We start from the raw sequence: 17,165 nt of genomic DNA, 5'->3' as shown, positions 1-17,165 counted from the left end.
GACTTCAGGAGCCAAATGGCTAGGTGGAGTTGTCTGAGGTCTGGGTGACTGACTCTGCCCTTGCTGTGACTGAGAAGATCTGGCATGTTGAGAAGCTTCTTGTGATGTACTAAGGACAATATTAATTATGTCATCAACCAGGGTTGCCGCTCCCAGGTTGTTGCTACAAGAATCATCTGGAGTGATGTTTGTCTGAGCTTCCTGGCCAGATATGGAATGAGTGGGAGAGGAGGAAAAGCATATTCAAATATCTCTGACCAGTTCATCCACTGAGCATTGCCCTTGAACTGTGGTGGATGTAGGTGCCTGGAAGCGAAGCTAAGGCCTTTTGTGTTTTATTTGGTGGCGAATAAGTCAACTTCTGGTGTTCCCCTATGCTGGAAGTACTCGTATAGAACTTGTGGTTGGAGTTTCCATTTGAAGACTTGCTACTGTGTCCTGCTTAGTATAATTGAATTTTCGACCCGTGGAAGATATTCCGCTAGGAGGTAGATGTGGTGAGGAAAGGGCCAATACCAAATGGCCTGTGCTATTTGAGACAACTGCAGAGAATGTGTCCCTCCTTGTTTCTAAATGGAATACACTGCAGTCATATTGTATGTGTGTAGAAGAACATTCTTTCTTCCCTGCTGTTTTGGGGAGGAAAGCTTTGAGAGCTATCTGTATGGATGAGTTTGTTGGTCAACAGTCCAATGTCCCTGTACTGTGATGTCCTTCATGTGTGCTCCCCATCTCATGAGTGATGCATCTGTTGTTAAAGTCATTTGCAAAATTGGGTCCACGAAAGATCTGCCCTTCAGGGCATTGTGTGCGTTCCACCACTTAAAGATTGATGGACCCTGGGTGAAATCAACACTAGATCCTCCAAATTGCCCTCTGTTTCTGACCAATGAGACACTCTTTTAATGAGCGCATGGTTAGTTTGGCATGTGGGACTATTGCTAAACGAGAGGGCCTTATGCCAGGAAGGTGCATCACTGCCCTGACTGTAAGGTAATGATATGGCTGAAAAAAGAGGCAGTTGGTTCAGGAGATTGAGAGCCCTTTGGGAATTGGGGTAAGCATTGGCTGACATCAAATTGAGTATTGCTGCCAAATATGGTGGTATCTGAAGAGGTTGTAAGAGTGTTTCTGTGGCATTCATTGTGAATCCCAGTTTGTGTACCAGAAATTTGGAGCACCTCTGTTTGCATGAACTCTTGATCAGCCAAGCATCTAGGAATGGGAATACATGAATGCTCTCTCTCCTTAAATGGGCTGTTACAACAGCTAGACATTTTGTGAAAACCCTTGTGTGTGTGGGGGGGGGGGGGGGGTTTGTCATCCCGAAAGGTAATACTTTGAACTGGCAATGACGACCATTTACCACAAACCGGAGAGAACATAACATATCTTGGCGCTGAGTAACAGATGTTAGCTGTTACCCAATTCAATTATACTCATTTCATAGACCTCAGATGTATGAAAGGCTGAGTGGACCCATCAGGATTTGAACCTGTGACCATGAGGTCTAACACAGGCCCCTACATTGGATGCATTTGTCCACTAAGCCACCAGACAGAGTGAATAGGTATATGAAAATATACGTCCTTCAGATCTAGTGCTGTCATGAAATCGCCTTTTTGTAGTAGTGATATCACATCTTGTAGTGTAACCATGTGGAAGTGTTGTGATAAAATGTGTAGGTTGAGCAGTCATAGATCTAGTAATGGTCGTAGCGTCCCATCTTTTTTGTGTTAAAAAAAGTATAGGGTGTACACCCTCTTGCCTTGGTGTCTATGTGGTACAGGCTCCATGGCCCATTTTTGCAGCAGAGCTTTTACTTCTTCTTTGAGATGGTGTGCAAGCTGAGGGTTGAGGATTTGTTTGCGAGGAGGAATATTTAGTGGGTGGCTTTTTAGTTCTAGGCAATATTCTGCTTGGATAATGTCAAGCACCCATCGGTCTTATGTTACTTCTGGCTACAACTGGTAGAACTGTTGTAGCCTTCCCCTGACATATGCTGTATGATCGAGGGAATAGAAGCTAAGTCACTGCTTAGAGGTAGAGGATCCACTTGAGGTCACTCCTCTACCTTTCCCTTGTGGCTTTAAGACTCCCCTATAGTAGCTTTTCCCAGCGTGTTGATGGTATAGCTGTTGCTGCTTTTGATAAGATTTGGTGTCAGGAGTGGTGACTTTGGAAGCTCCTCTTCCCGGATACCTCCGAAATGATTGTTGCTTTGGTGTTGCAGACTGCAAGGCTCTCATAGATTTAACAGTCTCCGTGTCTTTCTTAATGTTCTCTAGTTGGAAGTCTACCTGTATTCCAAATATGTGTTCCCCACGAAATGGAATATTAACCCCTTCCCTGCTCATGACGAGCTCAGCTCGTCATGCAGTACACTGGGGGTGTGCTTATGATGAGCTGAGCTCGTCATGAAATAAAGCCTTTCAAGCTTTTCCAGCACAGGAGGGGAAAAGCCATAGCAGTCATATGGTTAAGTAAATGTTGCTCCACCTCCAGCTTAAAAGCCGAGATGCATAACCATGCATGTCTGCACAACTAGGTCTTCTCCCCTTTTTTCATACAGTTCAGGGAGAGGTACAATAATATCTTCCTTCTCATCTAATGTTGCCCTGTTGTATCTGGACAGGAGTCCCAGTGAGTTAGCAAGTGATAGGCGTGTCTGGTTGCTACCCTCTTTCCTGCTGCATCAATATGCTTACTCTCCTGATCTGAAGGTGGCGCATCTCCAGTGGCTTGAGAAGCTGTTCTCTTTCTAGCTGTTGTTACTATCAAGGAATCTGCTGTTGTATGTCGCGTAAAGTAAAGAGGGTTGTTGGGTGACGGTTTGTACTTTCTCTCTATTCGTGGAGTAAGGACTATGGTCTTGACAGGTTCTTCAACAATTTCTGTTGAGATGTTTAGCACAGATGTTGTGTGTGTCTGAGTAAGCATATTTGGTCCAACAGTGAGGGCATTTACAATTTGAGAACAGGTTTTAAAAACCTTTCAGTTAACGGTTCAGAATATTTACAAAAAAACTCAAAATGTTCAAGGGATTGCTCAGGGGACTCATCAGTAGTAGGCAGACTAAAATCGAACCATTATCATATTGGCTCAGGAGAAAGCAAAGTAAAGTTCTTATGGTCCCTAGTCGGAATCTGGCTAGGAGTGATCTTTCCCAAGGGCTCAAAACCCAGATCAAGTACTACTCAGAATTAGTTGCTGTTTGGGCAATGGCATAATCTCGCAGCAGGAGTTTACTCATCTGCTATCGTTTCCCTAGCTAGCTGGCTATGGTTCATAAAGAGCTGTTTGGCCCGGGAGATATCTGCTTTAGTGAGAGAATGTGGACATTCCCACTAGCCAATAGCTTTCGATATAGAGCTCACACATTTCAGCCTGGGAATGGAAAGACCCTTCTTACAATTCAAGCAGACTACAATAATCTCTCAGTTGAGGTATGCTCATTTGCCTAGACGGAAACCCAAAAAACGAAGGGAGCCACCATTGTTCAAATCAGTCACATAGGTATATTCTCGTCAAATGTTATGGCTGAGACTCTACAAGGAGGAAGGGGAAGAGTGAACAAAACAAAGAGTATACAAATATCACTATCACAGGCCATAGACACATCAGCTAGGAAATCTTACTGGTTCAGAAAGCACTGCTTTGAAACTGCCAAACATCTGATAATGCACGTAGGATCTTACACCTCACTGAGAAAGCAAATAAACACAATACCCCACTGCTTATTTGATGATCGACACAGAGAAAGCGTTTGACCATGTGGAATGGGCCTTTCTCCAGCAGGTCTTAGAAAATGTGGGGCTAGGACCCACAATCCACAAATACACCTGGGCGGGCTACTAAACACCAGGGGCGAGATTCTTAATCAAAGGAGTCAAGACAGATAGGTTTGCACGGATGTACAGGACAATATACAGATGCCCTCTGTCCCCCACTACTATGTGCTCTCTCTATATAGAGTCACAAAATCCATTTGTTTTCTGATGACATTTTACTGACACTGGTGGATCCCGCCCAGTCCATAAAAGCGAACCAACCCCTCCACCACCACTATGGCACTGCATCAGGTTTTAAAAATATATTTAAACAAATCAGAAATCCTGAGAATCAAAACAGAAGGATGAGTTCGAGCAGAAAGAGACCCTTTTCTCCTTTAAATGGGCAAATAAATCCATTCAATATCTAGGAGTGGATTACTCCAGTGCTTCAGGGACTGGACAGGGCAGACTACACCATCCTCATAAGAGAAGTAAAAAAATGACCAGAGGAGATGGGGACCACTATTCATATCATGGATAGTCACAGCAATGGCCTTTAAAATGAATGTGCTCTGTAGGTTGCTGAAGTTATTCCAGGCCCTACCTGTGGCAACCCGCAAGATATGCATCGTTTACACAAGGTATGCAATCAATTTGCTTGCCAGAAAAGCAGAACCAGGGTAGCGAGAAAGGTCCTCCAAACCAACCGGAACTCGGGTGGCGTAAGCCTCCCTGACATTAACGAATATTTAGTGGCAGCGCAACTTTGTATCACTTTTAAATTGTCCCTCAGTGAAAAAGCAGTGGCCATTTTGGAAATGCATTTAGTTGGCAGACCCTTTTTAGGACCTTTTAGCTTCCTAAGAATATGAGACCAATAGTGTCTTTTATGTGTCAGACGTGTTGCGTCCACTCGTGGAATTGTGGGATTCCATCGATAAGTCCCTTGCAAGGTAGACCTCCTCCTCCCCCCGTTCCTAGACAATCCTAGACATCCTTCCCGCTATGGACACAGCTCAATTTGCCACATGGAGGAAGGGGGACAGCTTTATGTTGAGGGATCTCTTTTACAATGTAACAACTAAATCCTTCACCCAGTCCCGGACAGATTTCAAACTGAGAACAAGCCCCTTAGATATTGCCAGATTCGACACAGAGCCTGGGACGAGAGAACCAACGCCTTTTGAAAAACTGTTTCCGACCTAGGACTCTACTAAAAGCCTGAAATCAGCGACCTACACAACACTAAAAGCTGTGCCAGTAAATCACAAATTGCCCTTCATGTAGAAATTGTAATCAATACTCCATGGGGAGTGCCACACAAAGAATGGACGAGGATTTGAACAGACACACCGCGGCTGATTTGCAGGGTTAAGGGGATGATTACTTGTAATAAAATCATGTATGACTGATAACTAATTCCACAGAAACTCAAGAAATTCCATCCACACATGGAAATTGGTGGGAAATTGGGCTGGAGGGCAAAGCACTCTCTCTCCCCTTTTTGGGGAAGGATCCAGTGTGTAGGCCTTGGAGTCTCAGAGACCCCTCTGAGAGAGTCCACTGCGTAAAGGGAGCCTCTTGCAACAGAGATAGGGAAGTGATAGCACAACCCCAGGGATCACAGCTTACTGAACTTTGGACGTTGCCTTGACTCGTCTACCGGTTTGTGTCCCCGTCACCCTTCCCCTCCTCTTCCCATGCTGTGTCTCTCACCCTCCCCTCCTCTTTCCCGTCTTCATCACCTGTCTACTGCCCCTGCTCCAACCCCCCCTCCCCTGAATCTCTAACCTTGCCTGCTGTTTCCCCTTACGTATTTGTGCTTATTGTTTATTTCTACCTTACAAGTAACTATGTTGCCATGCTCTAAGAACTGTGTAACCTTTGTAATGATGTAACCTATAACTATGATCTGATGCTCATGTAAAGCGCTCTGATACCTCCGGGTCTAGCCAGCGCTATATAAAACTTTAAATAAATAAATAAATACATAAACATTTATACACATTTGGTGATCCTGCCTGATGTTAGCAACATACTGGAAAGAAAGTCTGAGCCAAATAAAGAAGGCATTGGGCCTATCAATCCCAGAAAACCCAACCACAGCCGTTCTGGGCATTTGGCCACAGGCATGGAAGGGACTGGGGAGGGGCCAACAGACTGTTATCACACACAATACTGGCAGTGAAACAAAAAAATAGCAAATTGCTCTAGAAGAACCCGAAAAAGCACTGATGCACAGGCACGGTCCTGTAGACTATGGAATGTCATTACCATGGAAATGCTCTCATATAATTTAAGAGACAAACAATGCATTTCTTACTGTTTGGCAGCCCCTGATGGGCTATCTAAAAGCGATGTGTATAATCTGAAATGCTTTTGCTCACTGAGAACACTTAGAATCTCTAGGTCAACTAAACATCAGGACTCTGAACACTCTTAGACTGGCTTTAATTACATTTTGTCAGCCTGAAAATGCTAAACAGTGCTATCAAACCATTATTATGGGGATGAGCTGCGTGTAGTCAGGGGTATTACTGGTGGATGTATTTCTATCTCTTGTGAAGCATAATAAGGTTTATGCTACTTACCCTGTGAGCATCTGTTCTTGGCATGTAGTGCTCTAGATTTACATGATTTGCATACTCCTGCCATCTAATGTTTGGTTAGGATGTGTGAACGTTGGTTTTCTTCAAAGTTGTCTTTGAGTATTGAGGTAGAGTGACTCCTACTCTGGGTGATGATGCACTGGGGATCAACCCCCTTGTTAGATTGTTTTCCCGAATGTATGAGTAAGTATCACTAAAGAGATGTCCCTGCACATGGAAAAGGTAAAAGGAACTGCAACGGGCACAGCTGTCAGGGAGGGAAGGTGGGTGCATGTCAATCTACAGCACTACATGCCAAGAACAGATGCTTACAGAGTAAGTAACAATCGGTTTGAGGCATGTGTGGCTGTAGATACACATGCATTGCATAGGCTGAAAAGCAGTGGCCTCCAAAAGCGGTGGCTAACCTCTGGGTATTGTAGTTGCTTGGTAAAGTGTACCTATCACTGTCTGACCTACATTAGCTTGTTGGCATGCTAGAACATCTACACAATAATGCCTAGTGAAAGTGTATAGTGTAGCCCATGTAGCTGCCTTACATATATCGGCTATTAGGATATTGCTCAGGAAAGCCATGAAAGCCCCTATTTTAGGAGCAGAGTTGCTCTAGGGGTTGTAGGAAAAGCTCTTTTAGCTTCAGCGTAACAGGTTTAAATGCATTTTACAATTTATGTAGAAATGCCACATTTGGATATCGGCTTTTCTTTGTGAGGGGGCAAAAAAGCTACAAACAGTTGCTTGGTTGCACAGAAATCGTTGGTTCTGTCAATGTAATACATTAGAGCTCTATTAACATCTATTTTCTGAAGAGCCCTTCCACATGTGAGACTGGTTGAAGAAAGAAAATAGTTAACTCAACTGATTGGTTAAGTGGAAAGTGGAGACCACCTTTGGAAGAAATGTTGGGTTGGTGCGAAGGACCACCCTATTCCTGTGTAGTTGGAAGAAAGGTTACTCTAAGGTTAGTGGCAGAAGCACACTGACGATCCGAAGTGAAATGAGAACAATGTTAAGATTCTATGTAGGTGCAGGTGGGACTCTAGGTGGAATCACTCTTTTATAGCCTTCCATAAAGGCTTTAATGACTGGTATTTTGAACAAAGAGAAGTGTTGCCTGTTTTGGAGGTAAGCAGCCACAGCAGCTAGATGTAAGCGTATTGAAGTGAAGGAAAGGCCATACAGCTGTAAATGCAGAAGGTAGCAGGCAATGTTTTATACTTTTGCATTAGGGTGCTTATTAAAGCAGTAAAATACAAATCTTTTCCATTAAGCTGCATAGCATGCTCTAGCTGAAGGGCTACAAGCTTCTTTGAGAATGGTCATACATTCAGGTGGGAGATTCAGGTGACCGAATGCTATGAACTGAGGAACCAAATAGCAAGGTTGAGTTTCTGTGGGTTTGGGTGCCTTATTTCTCCATGGTTCTGAGAGAGAAGGTCTGGGTTGAGGTGATGTGTCTCATGGGGAAATACTGACAGTTTGAGTAGTATGGGGAACCAAGGTTGACGAGCCCAGGTGGGAGCTCCTAGAATGAGGGTGAGAGACGTCTGCCTGAGTTTTAGAACTTGAAATGGAAGAAGGAGGAGAGGTGGAAATGCATAGGCAAATATCGCTGACCAATTCATCCATAGAGCATTGCCCCTGGATAGGGGCTGTGGGAACCTGGAGACGGAATTGGCGCATTTTGCGTTGTCCACAGTTGTGAACAGCTATTTGTGGAAACCCCCACTTGTGGAAGTTTGGGAGGAGGACTTGGGGATAGAGTGTCCACTCTTGGACTTGTTGCTGAATCCTGCTGAGAGGGTCGGCAAAGTTGTTGTTTGTTCCCGCGTGATGTTCCACAAAGAGCTGGATGTTGTGATGTAATGCCCAATGGCAAATGGTCTGAGATAGATGTGATAACTGTAGAGAATGTGCCCCTCCCCGTTTTTGTACATAGTTCATGTTTGTCATAATGTCCGTCCAGACTAAGACGACCTTGCATGTCAGGTGAGGTAGAAACACTTTCAATGCTGGGTAAACAGCTTGAAGCTAGAGGTAGTTTATATGCAGATTCTGGTGTTTGGCGTTCTTTTTTTTTTTGATAACCAACTTTATTAGCCATTTAAAACAACAAAGGAAATTCATTGGGTGAAGCTCATTCAACACATACAGTAGTTTATAATCATTCAGTTGTGTGGGTCGGGTCATCCTTCTCCAGTCCATATAGAAATCTTGTCGCCCTAGATAGAAAGGCAGGATTCGCACAGAACATCCCCATTCACGGTGGAAGTATATTGAACCATTTCCCCCAAATCTTATGGAACAGTTCCGTTGCCCCCCTGGCTTCAAAGAGGGCCTCGTCCTGTGTCCCGCACCAATCAACCCCCCTCCTCCATCCCTCCACAGTAGGCGGCGCGGCATGGGACGAGTATCTAGCTAGATCCCTTTTGGCCACCGCTAATCGCCGTCCCCAGCAGGCGTTTGTCCGACCTGGAACCATCCAGGCCGTCAAAGACCACCAGCAGCAGCCGAAATGGCTCGTGGGGAACCTCCCAGCCCAGGACCCCCCCCCACCTCCATCCCTCCACAGTAGGCGGCGCGGCACGGGACCAGTATCTAGCTATATCCCTTTTGGCCACCGCTATCGCCGTCCCCAGCAGGCGTTTGTGCGACCTGGAACCATCCAGGCCGTCAAAGACCACTAGCAGCAGCCGCAATGGCTCCTGGGGAACCTCCCAGCCCAGGACTCGCGTGAGCTCCCGCTCCACTCCCCTCCCCTCCAGAACCTTGCCAATCCGGGGCAGAGCCACACCATGTGATAGAAATCCGCGGGTGACAGGCCGCACCTCGAGCAGTCTGGGGAGGGTCGCAGGCGGGCTCGGAAGAGGCGCTCAGGGGAGAGGTAGGCCGCATGCAGATAGTAAGTTTGGACCAGACGTAGTTTGGCAGATGTGGTGAGGGTTCTAGGCGCCATAAGGGCATCCCTCCAGTCCGCCTCCTCCAGGGGAACCACTCACCCCTCCCAGGGAGCGCGCAGCGTGTCCAGGGACGCAGGGCCATTATTGACTGGGGAGCGATAGATGCGGGACACCCCTCCCCTCCCCAAGTTCCCCATCATCACCTGAGCCTCCAGCGGACTGAATTCCGGGAGGGGGACTGGCAGTGGGAGATGTGTTTGGAGCGCGTGGCGCAGCTGCAGGTACCGAAAGTGCTGGGTGTGGGAAAGTTAATGGGTCCGCTGTAGGTCCGCGAAAGCACGGATGTGGTCCCCGACCCAAACGTCCCCAAGAACCGAGACGCCAACCAGATCCCACCGACTGAATCCGTCCAAGGCCACCACTTCCCGGAGCCAGGTGCCATGCCACAACGGCGTTTGTCTAGTAAGTTTGTGGTTCCAGCCCGTGTAGCGCAGAGATGCCCGCCAAGCCATGAAGATCGTTCTAGTAATGGTTGCCGGAGTGCAGCACAGGGCTGCCATACAAAAGGGCTTGGATTCGGGGGAAATCCGTCTCCTTGAGTTCCACCCGGTATGCTGCGTCGGACCAGCCGCCCGCATACCAGTCATGGACAACAATGAGCATCGAGGCAAGGTAGTAGAGCAAGAGGTGAGTCACCCCAGTCCTCCATCATAAGGGGGAATTCGGGTGTGTGCCAGGGATAGACGCAGGCCACCATTCCCCCACAGAAAGCGGGTCAGAAGTCTGTCTAGCTCGCTGAATCAGGCGCGGGGGAGGGGGATGGAGGTGTTCTGCAAGACATAGAGAAAGCGCGGGAGGACCATCATTTTAAAGTGTGCGCTTCTCCCTAAGGGGTTGAGGGGGAGTGACTGCCACTTTTTAAGATCAGCTTTCATTCGGCCCACCAAGGGGGCAATATTCAGTGCCCATTCAAGCTCCGGCAGGAGGGTTATCCATATCCCTAGATATTTGACTGAGTGGTGCCGTAAAGGGATGTCCGACTGCCAGTCGTAACATTCCCTCGAGAGGTGTGGTGGAACCAATGTGGATTTAGCCGCGTTGAGCCGGAGTCCGGAGACTTTTCCGAAGCCCGCGATGGATCGCAAGCTCCTGGGGCCCGAGGTCGCTGGGTCTGCTAGATACAGGACCACATCTTCGGCGTAGAGGGCTATTTTATCTATGTGGCTCTCGTTCCAGGTCCAGCCTTGGACAAGGGGGTCCTGGCGAATGATAGCTGCCAGGGGCTCCATCGCTAGTGCGAATAGAAGAGGTGAAAGGAGACACACCTGGCGCGTGCCTCTACGGATTGGAAAGGCCTCAGAGAGCACCCCATTGACCAACACCCGGGACCGGGGGTTGGCATAGAGGACCCCGATAAGACAGCGGAAAGCGAGACCAAATCCCATCGTCTCCAGCAGGTCCTGTAGGTAGTCCCAATTCACCGTGTCGAAATCCTTTTCAAAGTCGAGGAAAAGGAGGGCCAGGTAGGGATAGAGTCGAGCACGGTGGGCCAAGGCCAAATGGAGGCGCCGGATGCAGTGGCGAGTGCCCCTAGCAGGCATGAATCAGCACTGGTCGGGGTGGACCAGGTCCGGCAAGAGAGGCTTGAGCCGCAGGGCTAGTATGGTGGCGTAGAGGTTGATCTCTGTGTTGATGAGCAAGATTGGGCGATATTCCGCACAGCTCAAGGAGGGTGGGTGGGTCTTGGGGATGACCACTATTGTGGCCAGGTCGGATTCAGAGGGGAAGGAGCTGATGTCTGTCACATGGTGAAAAAGGGTCAGTAACTGGGGGGCCAGGGTGGCCCGGAAAGTGGCATAGTATTCCTGCGGGAACCCGTCGGGGCCAGGTGTCTTACCGGGATGTAGGAGGGGAATATCCTCAAGCACCTCCTTAAGGTGAAGGGGCGATCTAAGGCCTCCCTGGAGTCTCTCGGCAGAAAGCAGAAAGGGAAGCAGAACACCCGTCTTCCCCAGCAGGGAGGCCAGGGAGTCCCCAGCAGGTCACGCCGCGTATAGGTTCGTGTAGAAACGTGCGAAAACGTCTGCTATGGCCTCCGAGGTCGTCTGTAGGGTGTAGTCCCGCGCCCGGATCTCCGGAATGATACGGTGGACTTTGGGGTATGACACTAGATTGTGAAGGAGCTTGCCATTTTTGTCGCCCCACCCGTATATCCGCGCCACTGAAGAGCGCCAGAGAATCTGGGCCGAATTCAGGGAAATCTGCCGGATTTCCTCTCTAATTAGTGCTAGTTGCCGGGTTGGGACCGCGCGCTCGACGAGTGCCTGCTCCGCCTCCATCCGCGCCGCCCGGGACTCCAACTCCACGAGTCGGGCCAGCTGGTTCGCACGTTTGGCGTGCACCAACCCTCGTGCCACCCCTCGAATCACGACCTTACCCGCCTCCCAAAGGGTACCGGGCGACGGGACCGACCTCTCGTTGGCCGAGAAGTAGTGGGCTAGCTCCTGTTCGAGCGAGTCCACCAGCTCAGGGTCCTGGAGGAACCAGGCGTTAAGATGCCACACCACTCTCAGACCTGCCAAGGGCGAACCGAGTCGGAGGGAGACGGGGGAGTGGTCTGATAGCCCTCGAGGTAGAATAGCCACCCCGGAGACCAAGTGACAATCAGTGGCCAGGAGAACGAGAAGGTCAATCCGGGACTGGGCATGGTGGAAGGCCGATGTGTGGGTGAATTGCGCCTTGCGAGGGTTCCAGATCCGCCACACATCGCACAGACCCAGGGCGGAGGCCCATCCCAACAGGGCCGCAGCGGAGGCGTTCCGAGTCCCGGACGGGGTCCCGGTCGTGTCGCGCTGGGGCTGCATAACGGCATTGAAGTCACCCCCCACCACCGTCATGCCCCGTGGGAGGGCGGAAAGGATCCCCGTGAGGCAGCGGAGCGTCGTGGGAAGAAGGGCAGGCGGGATGTACAGACTCATGATGTTCAGGGGGCACCCCTCCAACACCCCCGAGATCACCACATATCGACCCTGAGGGTCGGTGTCAGCCCGGGTGAGGGTGAACGGCAGGCTCTTCCTAAGCAGAAATGCCACCCCCCGGTACCCACGCGCAAACCCAGAATGCCAGACCATCGGGAACCCACATCGGGCCAGGAAGTTACACTGCGTGCCTAGGAGGTAGGTCTCCTGGAGAAGGAGTACATCCGCCGCATGGCGGTGGGCCGCTCGGAGGATGGCCGCACGCTTAATGCGGTCCAGGAGGCCATTGACATTCCAGGAGAGGATGCGGAGGGGTTTAGTTAGTGTATAAGCCATCAGGGGGAAGGAAGTTGTGGGGAGGCGGAGGGACTCCGGGGGGAAGACCCAGGAATAGGGGAGAAGCGCGCCGCACGGGGCCGGGGGGAGCCAAGTCGGGCTTGTCAGCGGATCAGAGGCGCTAGAGGCGCCAGAGGCCGATGGGGAGAGGGGGGGAGCCAAGTCGGGCTTGTCAGCGGATCAGAGGCGCTAGAGGCGCCAGAGGCCGATGGGGAGAGGGTGGGATGGGGGGTGGGGGGCGCAGCCGCCTGCGGCTGCCTCCAGTGGCGGCCCATAGGCGGCCGAAAATAACAAACGATCGAGTCATGGGGACTAGGAGTCAGACGGAGACCCTTCCACTGCAGTGCGCATAGGAAAGCGAGCTGCAACCTGCCACCCGCGAGTGGCAACAACAGAAGCCGAGGAGAGGCAAGGCAAAGTCAAGGCAAAGGGCGGCCCTTAGGCGGACAAAAACAACAACCAACCAAGGAGAGCCAACGAACTCCCTACCCACCCACACCCCCTACACTTCAAAACAGGAAGCATCTGACGCCCCCAAATCAGTCCCACAACCAGAAACAGCCCCTAGTAGGGGAAGAGAGCTAAACTAAAACGGTTAGCAAGGTTTAGGAACAGTGGTCAAGAAACCATTAGGGAGGACCCCCCTCCATGATGTAGGATGATTACCAACAGTGACAAGTGAAGAGTCATCACATATCAAAGATAGGATAGAAGAAGGGTGACATTCTATAGATAGGCCTGTGTCTGTGGGGTGGTGCGGGAGAGACCCCAAGCCCCCATTCGACGGGCTGAAAGAGTTTAGCGGGTTTGGGCAGTGGGCCCCAGCCAATTCCACTCCCAGTGCCCCAGACGTGGACGCGGGTTCCGGGCCCCGGGCCAGAGCCATTTAATGCGGTGGTACCGCCGTCATGAGTCCGAGTCTCCCTCGGATCTGCGAATCATGCTGCTACCCCTGCTAAGCATTTGGTGAACACTCTGGGTTCAGTAGTCACTCCGAATGGGAGGACTTTGAACTGATAATGTTTGCCAGATATGACAAACTTGAGGTTTTTGCGATGTGTTGGATGGATTGGAATATGAAAGTAGGCGTCCTTTAAGTCTATTGCTGACAAAGTCACATTGCTGAAGAGGTGGAATCACGTCTTGGAGAGTGAGCATATGGAAATGCTCTGAGAGGATGTAAGGATTTAAGGGCTAAAGATCTAGGATGGGCCGTAATGAACTGCCCTTTTGGGGATAAAAAAGTATAAGGAGCATACATCTAACTCCTGATGTTGAAGAGGGACAGGTTCTATTCCTCCTTCGAGTAAGCGAGCTTGAACTTCTTGTTTGACCAGTGTTTGATGTTCCACAGAGAGTTTGAGAGTGCCTGATGAAATATTTGGAGGTGTGTTGATGAGTTTCAGACAATAACCATGTTGGTTAATGTCCAACACCCACTGATCTGATGCTATGGATCGCCAAGTGGGGAGGAACTGATGTAATCAACCCCCCGTCAGGTGTTAAATAATCAGGGGAAGGAGAACTGAGTCACCTTTTTGTGGGGAGTGCTGTACTATGTGAAGAAGCACCTCTACCACGACCGTTGAAGTTATTACCCCTATATGTGCCCCTACAATATCCTCGTGAATTGGAGCTTTGACTATGTGGGCGATAGGATGATGAAAAGGCATGGGAAGATGCTGCTTTTGAGCTTGCCCTACATGAGGAGCGGTGAAATTAGTCATGGGGTTTGGAGTGTACACACAGACTTGGCAACCTGTGTGTCCTTCTTTATCTTTGCTAACACTTGGTCCACTTGTGGAACAACAACGTGCTCCTTTTCAAAGGGGATTTTTTTTGCTGGACTTTTTTCATGAAGCCAGATTTACACAGCCAAGCATGTTTGCATAACAACACACTGGTATTAATATCCTTGGCAGTTGTATCTGCGGAGTCTCGGGCACACCTAATGGAGTATTTCGAAATTACTTTGCCCTAGGCTACGAGTTCTTGTCCCCTTTTCCTATGTCATTCCGGGAGGTACTGGAGGAGTTCCTCCATCTCGTCCCAGTGGGCGCGATCATACCTGGTTTATAGGCCGTGTATATTAGCAATCCACCAGTCATTGGCGGATTGTGCCTTTACTCACTTTCCTGAAGCATCAATTAGCGTAGACTCCTTATGAGGAGGTGGAGCGTCAGCTATGGTTTGTGAATTGGCTCTCTTACGGGCATTGGACACAACTAGTGAATCAGGGGAAAGTTGCCCTCTGAAGTAAATAGGGTCTGAGGGAGCTGCTTTGTATTTCTTGTCAACCCTGGGAGTGACAATATGTGCTCAAGCAGGGTCTTTGAAGATATTATTAGTGCAAAGCATTGTACCGTTTAACATAGGTAGGTACTGGGCGCTCCTATGTATACTGGATAGGGTTTCAAAGAGGAAATCCTCCTCTATAGGCTCTTTATGGTGTGGGGCATGGTGGTATGCTGCAGCCCTGCTGATTAGCTCCTGATATGATGTGGTGTCGTCAGGAAGCAATTGTTTGGTGGAGTACAGATGGCCCCTGGGGGATCAATGTCAATCTGGCCAGTGATCTGGAGGCTGTGGTGCATCATAAGAATCATCTGCCCCCCATGGCCACCTGTGAAGGAATGTGGTAACCACTGGGGTGTGAAATGTGGGAGGGTTTACCCTGAGAATGAGGTGGTGGAATGTAGGGTGGAGGCGTAGGAGGGTGCAAGGGACTGGTAGCCTGGTCTGTCTTTCTCTTTTTAACAGGTACCGGCAAGTCTATTGCTTATCCAAAGGAAGGTTGGCACTTCGATGGAGGGGGCACCAACACCACAGCTTTGGTTATGATAAGGCCAGTTTTAGCCTCCAAAAGGATCTGTTTTCAGGCATGCCTCGAGTCATTCTTTCATTTTATGGAGGAGGATAGGTTCCACTGGCTTTTCAGCGGTGATCTCGAAATTTTCGGTGCAAAGATGGTCATTTTGGAGCCAGAGATGGATGGGGTCGGCTCAATGTGTAAACCAATGGCTTTGTTTGAGATTTCGGTGCCAAGCCAGAGGACGGGGCATCCGGAGCGGATGTTCGTTGCTGACTAAGGCCTGCTGGCAGTAATGGATCAGGAGCCTTTCATTCTGTCGGAACAGAATGCTTTTTCGTTGGCCGGACAGGGATGTCAGTACTCATAGTATGTTGACCGATTGGAAGTTCCTGCATCTGGAGTTCGATCTCTAAGTTGGAGCCGGAGTCATCAGTGGAGAAAGCCTCTTCCGCAGCTGCAGAGCCCTCTTGAAGGTCCTCCTCCTCGACATCTTGGTGTTTGAAGATGTTGGGTGTATCATCGACCTCTCTCTGCTGCATATCCCTGCGATGTGCACTTTGGTCCTGTAAGGTTTTCTTCGACCGAAACCATCAGCAGGCATCGCAGTCCTCTTCCCTTTGATCAGCAGACAAGCATTGGTTGCAGACCTGGCGAGGGTTGGTCCGCATCTATTTAGCGTGGCACCCCCCAGAAAAGGAATTGCATCTGTTCCATCAGCAGGACTTGTTAAGGCGAAGCCAAAGAGATGGAAAGATGGGCCCAGAAGGGCGAGGCCCGAAGGCCGCTGTTCAAGGGTTTCGATTTGACAGGTGATAGTTTTCCAGATTCTCTAAATGCACAGAAGGGAACACATACGATAATACTGATGAGGGTAAGGGTGAATTATAAACTGAAAGGAGTTTGAAACAGTCTCGAACCGAACACAGTAATACACATCCAAACCAGACAGCAGGAAGAAAACAATCTAACAATGGAGTAGATGCCCATGAGCATTATCACGAAGAGAAGGAGTCAATTTACCTCATGACACAATGACTTATTCGAAGAAAAACAACTTGCACACATCCAGACCCAACACTAGATAGCAGGAGTTTGCAAAGCATGTGTATCTACAGCAACAAATTGCTCAAACAAAATGTTTTCTTAAAAAAAAGAATTAACAATCTTTCATGATGTTACATACAGTAACCAATAACATTCCACAGTCTGATAAAATACAATGTACTAAAAAGAAGAGTGTCAAAGTAGAAACTGTTAATTTATTTTCTCATTCAGAATAACAAGGGCAAGTGTTATCGACAGACATCAGACACCAAAAGAAAATATTAGACAAGCGAGTTCATGGATTCCAATGCACACATAACTTTAAGAGATCCCACTTCCAATATGTCCAAGAGCACAAACACCCATAGCACTAATCGGTCTCTGATCAATGAGAGGACCAATATAGTAGAACTGAGTAATACAGAGTAACATTAAACTTTTTTATTTTTTTAAGGAAAGTTTCTTACCTTTAATGTCTTCAACGATGGCTTCTGGAACAGAACCTAATGATTTGTAAAAAAATGAAAACATTATTAACACATTTTGCACAATACAACTGAATTATGCATGCCATTAAAAGTATAGCACCCCAATTTAGACTTCAAAACAATACAGAGATTCTCGCTAAACAGTAGTAGAATAGAGTCCAACAATAAACCAGGTAGCAGTCTTTGATGCTAAGTCTTAAACATAATTGTTTCCACAATTTACAT

General features: G+C 48.7%; 1 protein-coding gene across 1 annotated transcript in view; it reads right to left on the bottom strand.

The window, feature by feature from the left end:
- The window catches only part of ACTR10 (actin related protein 10), a 247,980-nt gene that overhangs the window by 89,581 nt on the left and 141,234 nt on the right, over positions 1 to 17,165 (bottom strand). Inside the window, exon 8 of the mRNA XM_086937982.1 lies at positions 16,920 to 16,955. Within this exon, the coding sequence (XP_086794108.1) occupies positions 16,920 to 16,955 (36 nt within the window). The remainder of the gene's footprint in view (positions 1 to 16,919; positions 16,956 to 17,165) is intronic.

This window comes from Lissotriton vulgaris, chromosome 9 (assembly GCF_964263255.1).
Source record: "Lissotriton vulgaris chromosome 9, aLisVul1.2, whole genome shotgun sequence".
In the NCBI taxonomy this organism is placed as follows: domain Eukaryota; kingdom Metazoa; phylum Chordata; class Amphibia; order Caudata; family Salamandridae; genus Lissotriton; species Lissotriton vulgaris.
This window is presented reverse-complemented; position numbering and strand designations above follow the sequence as displayed.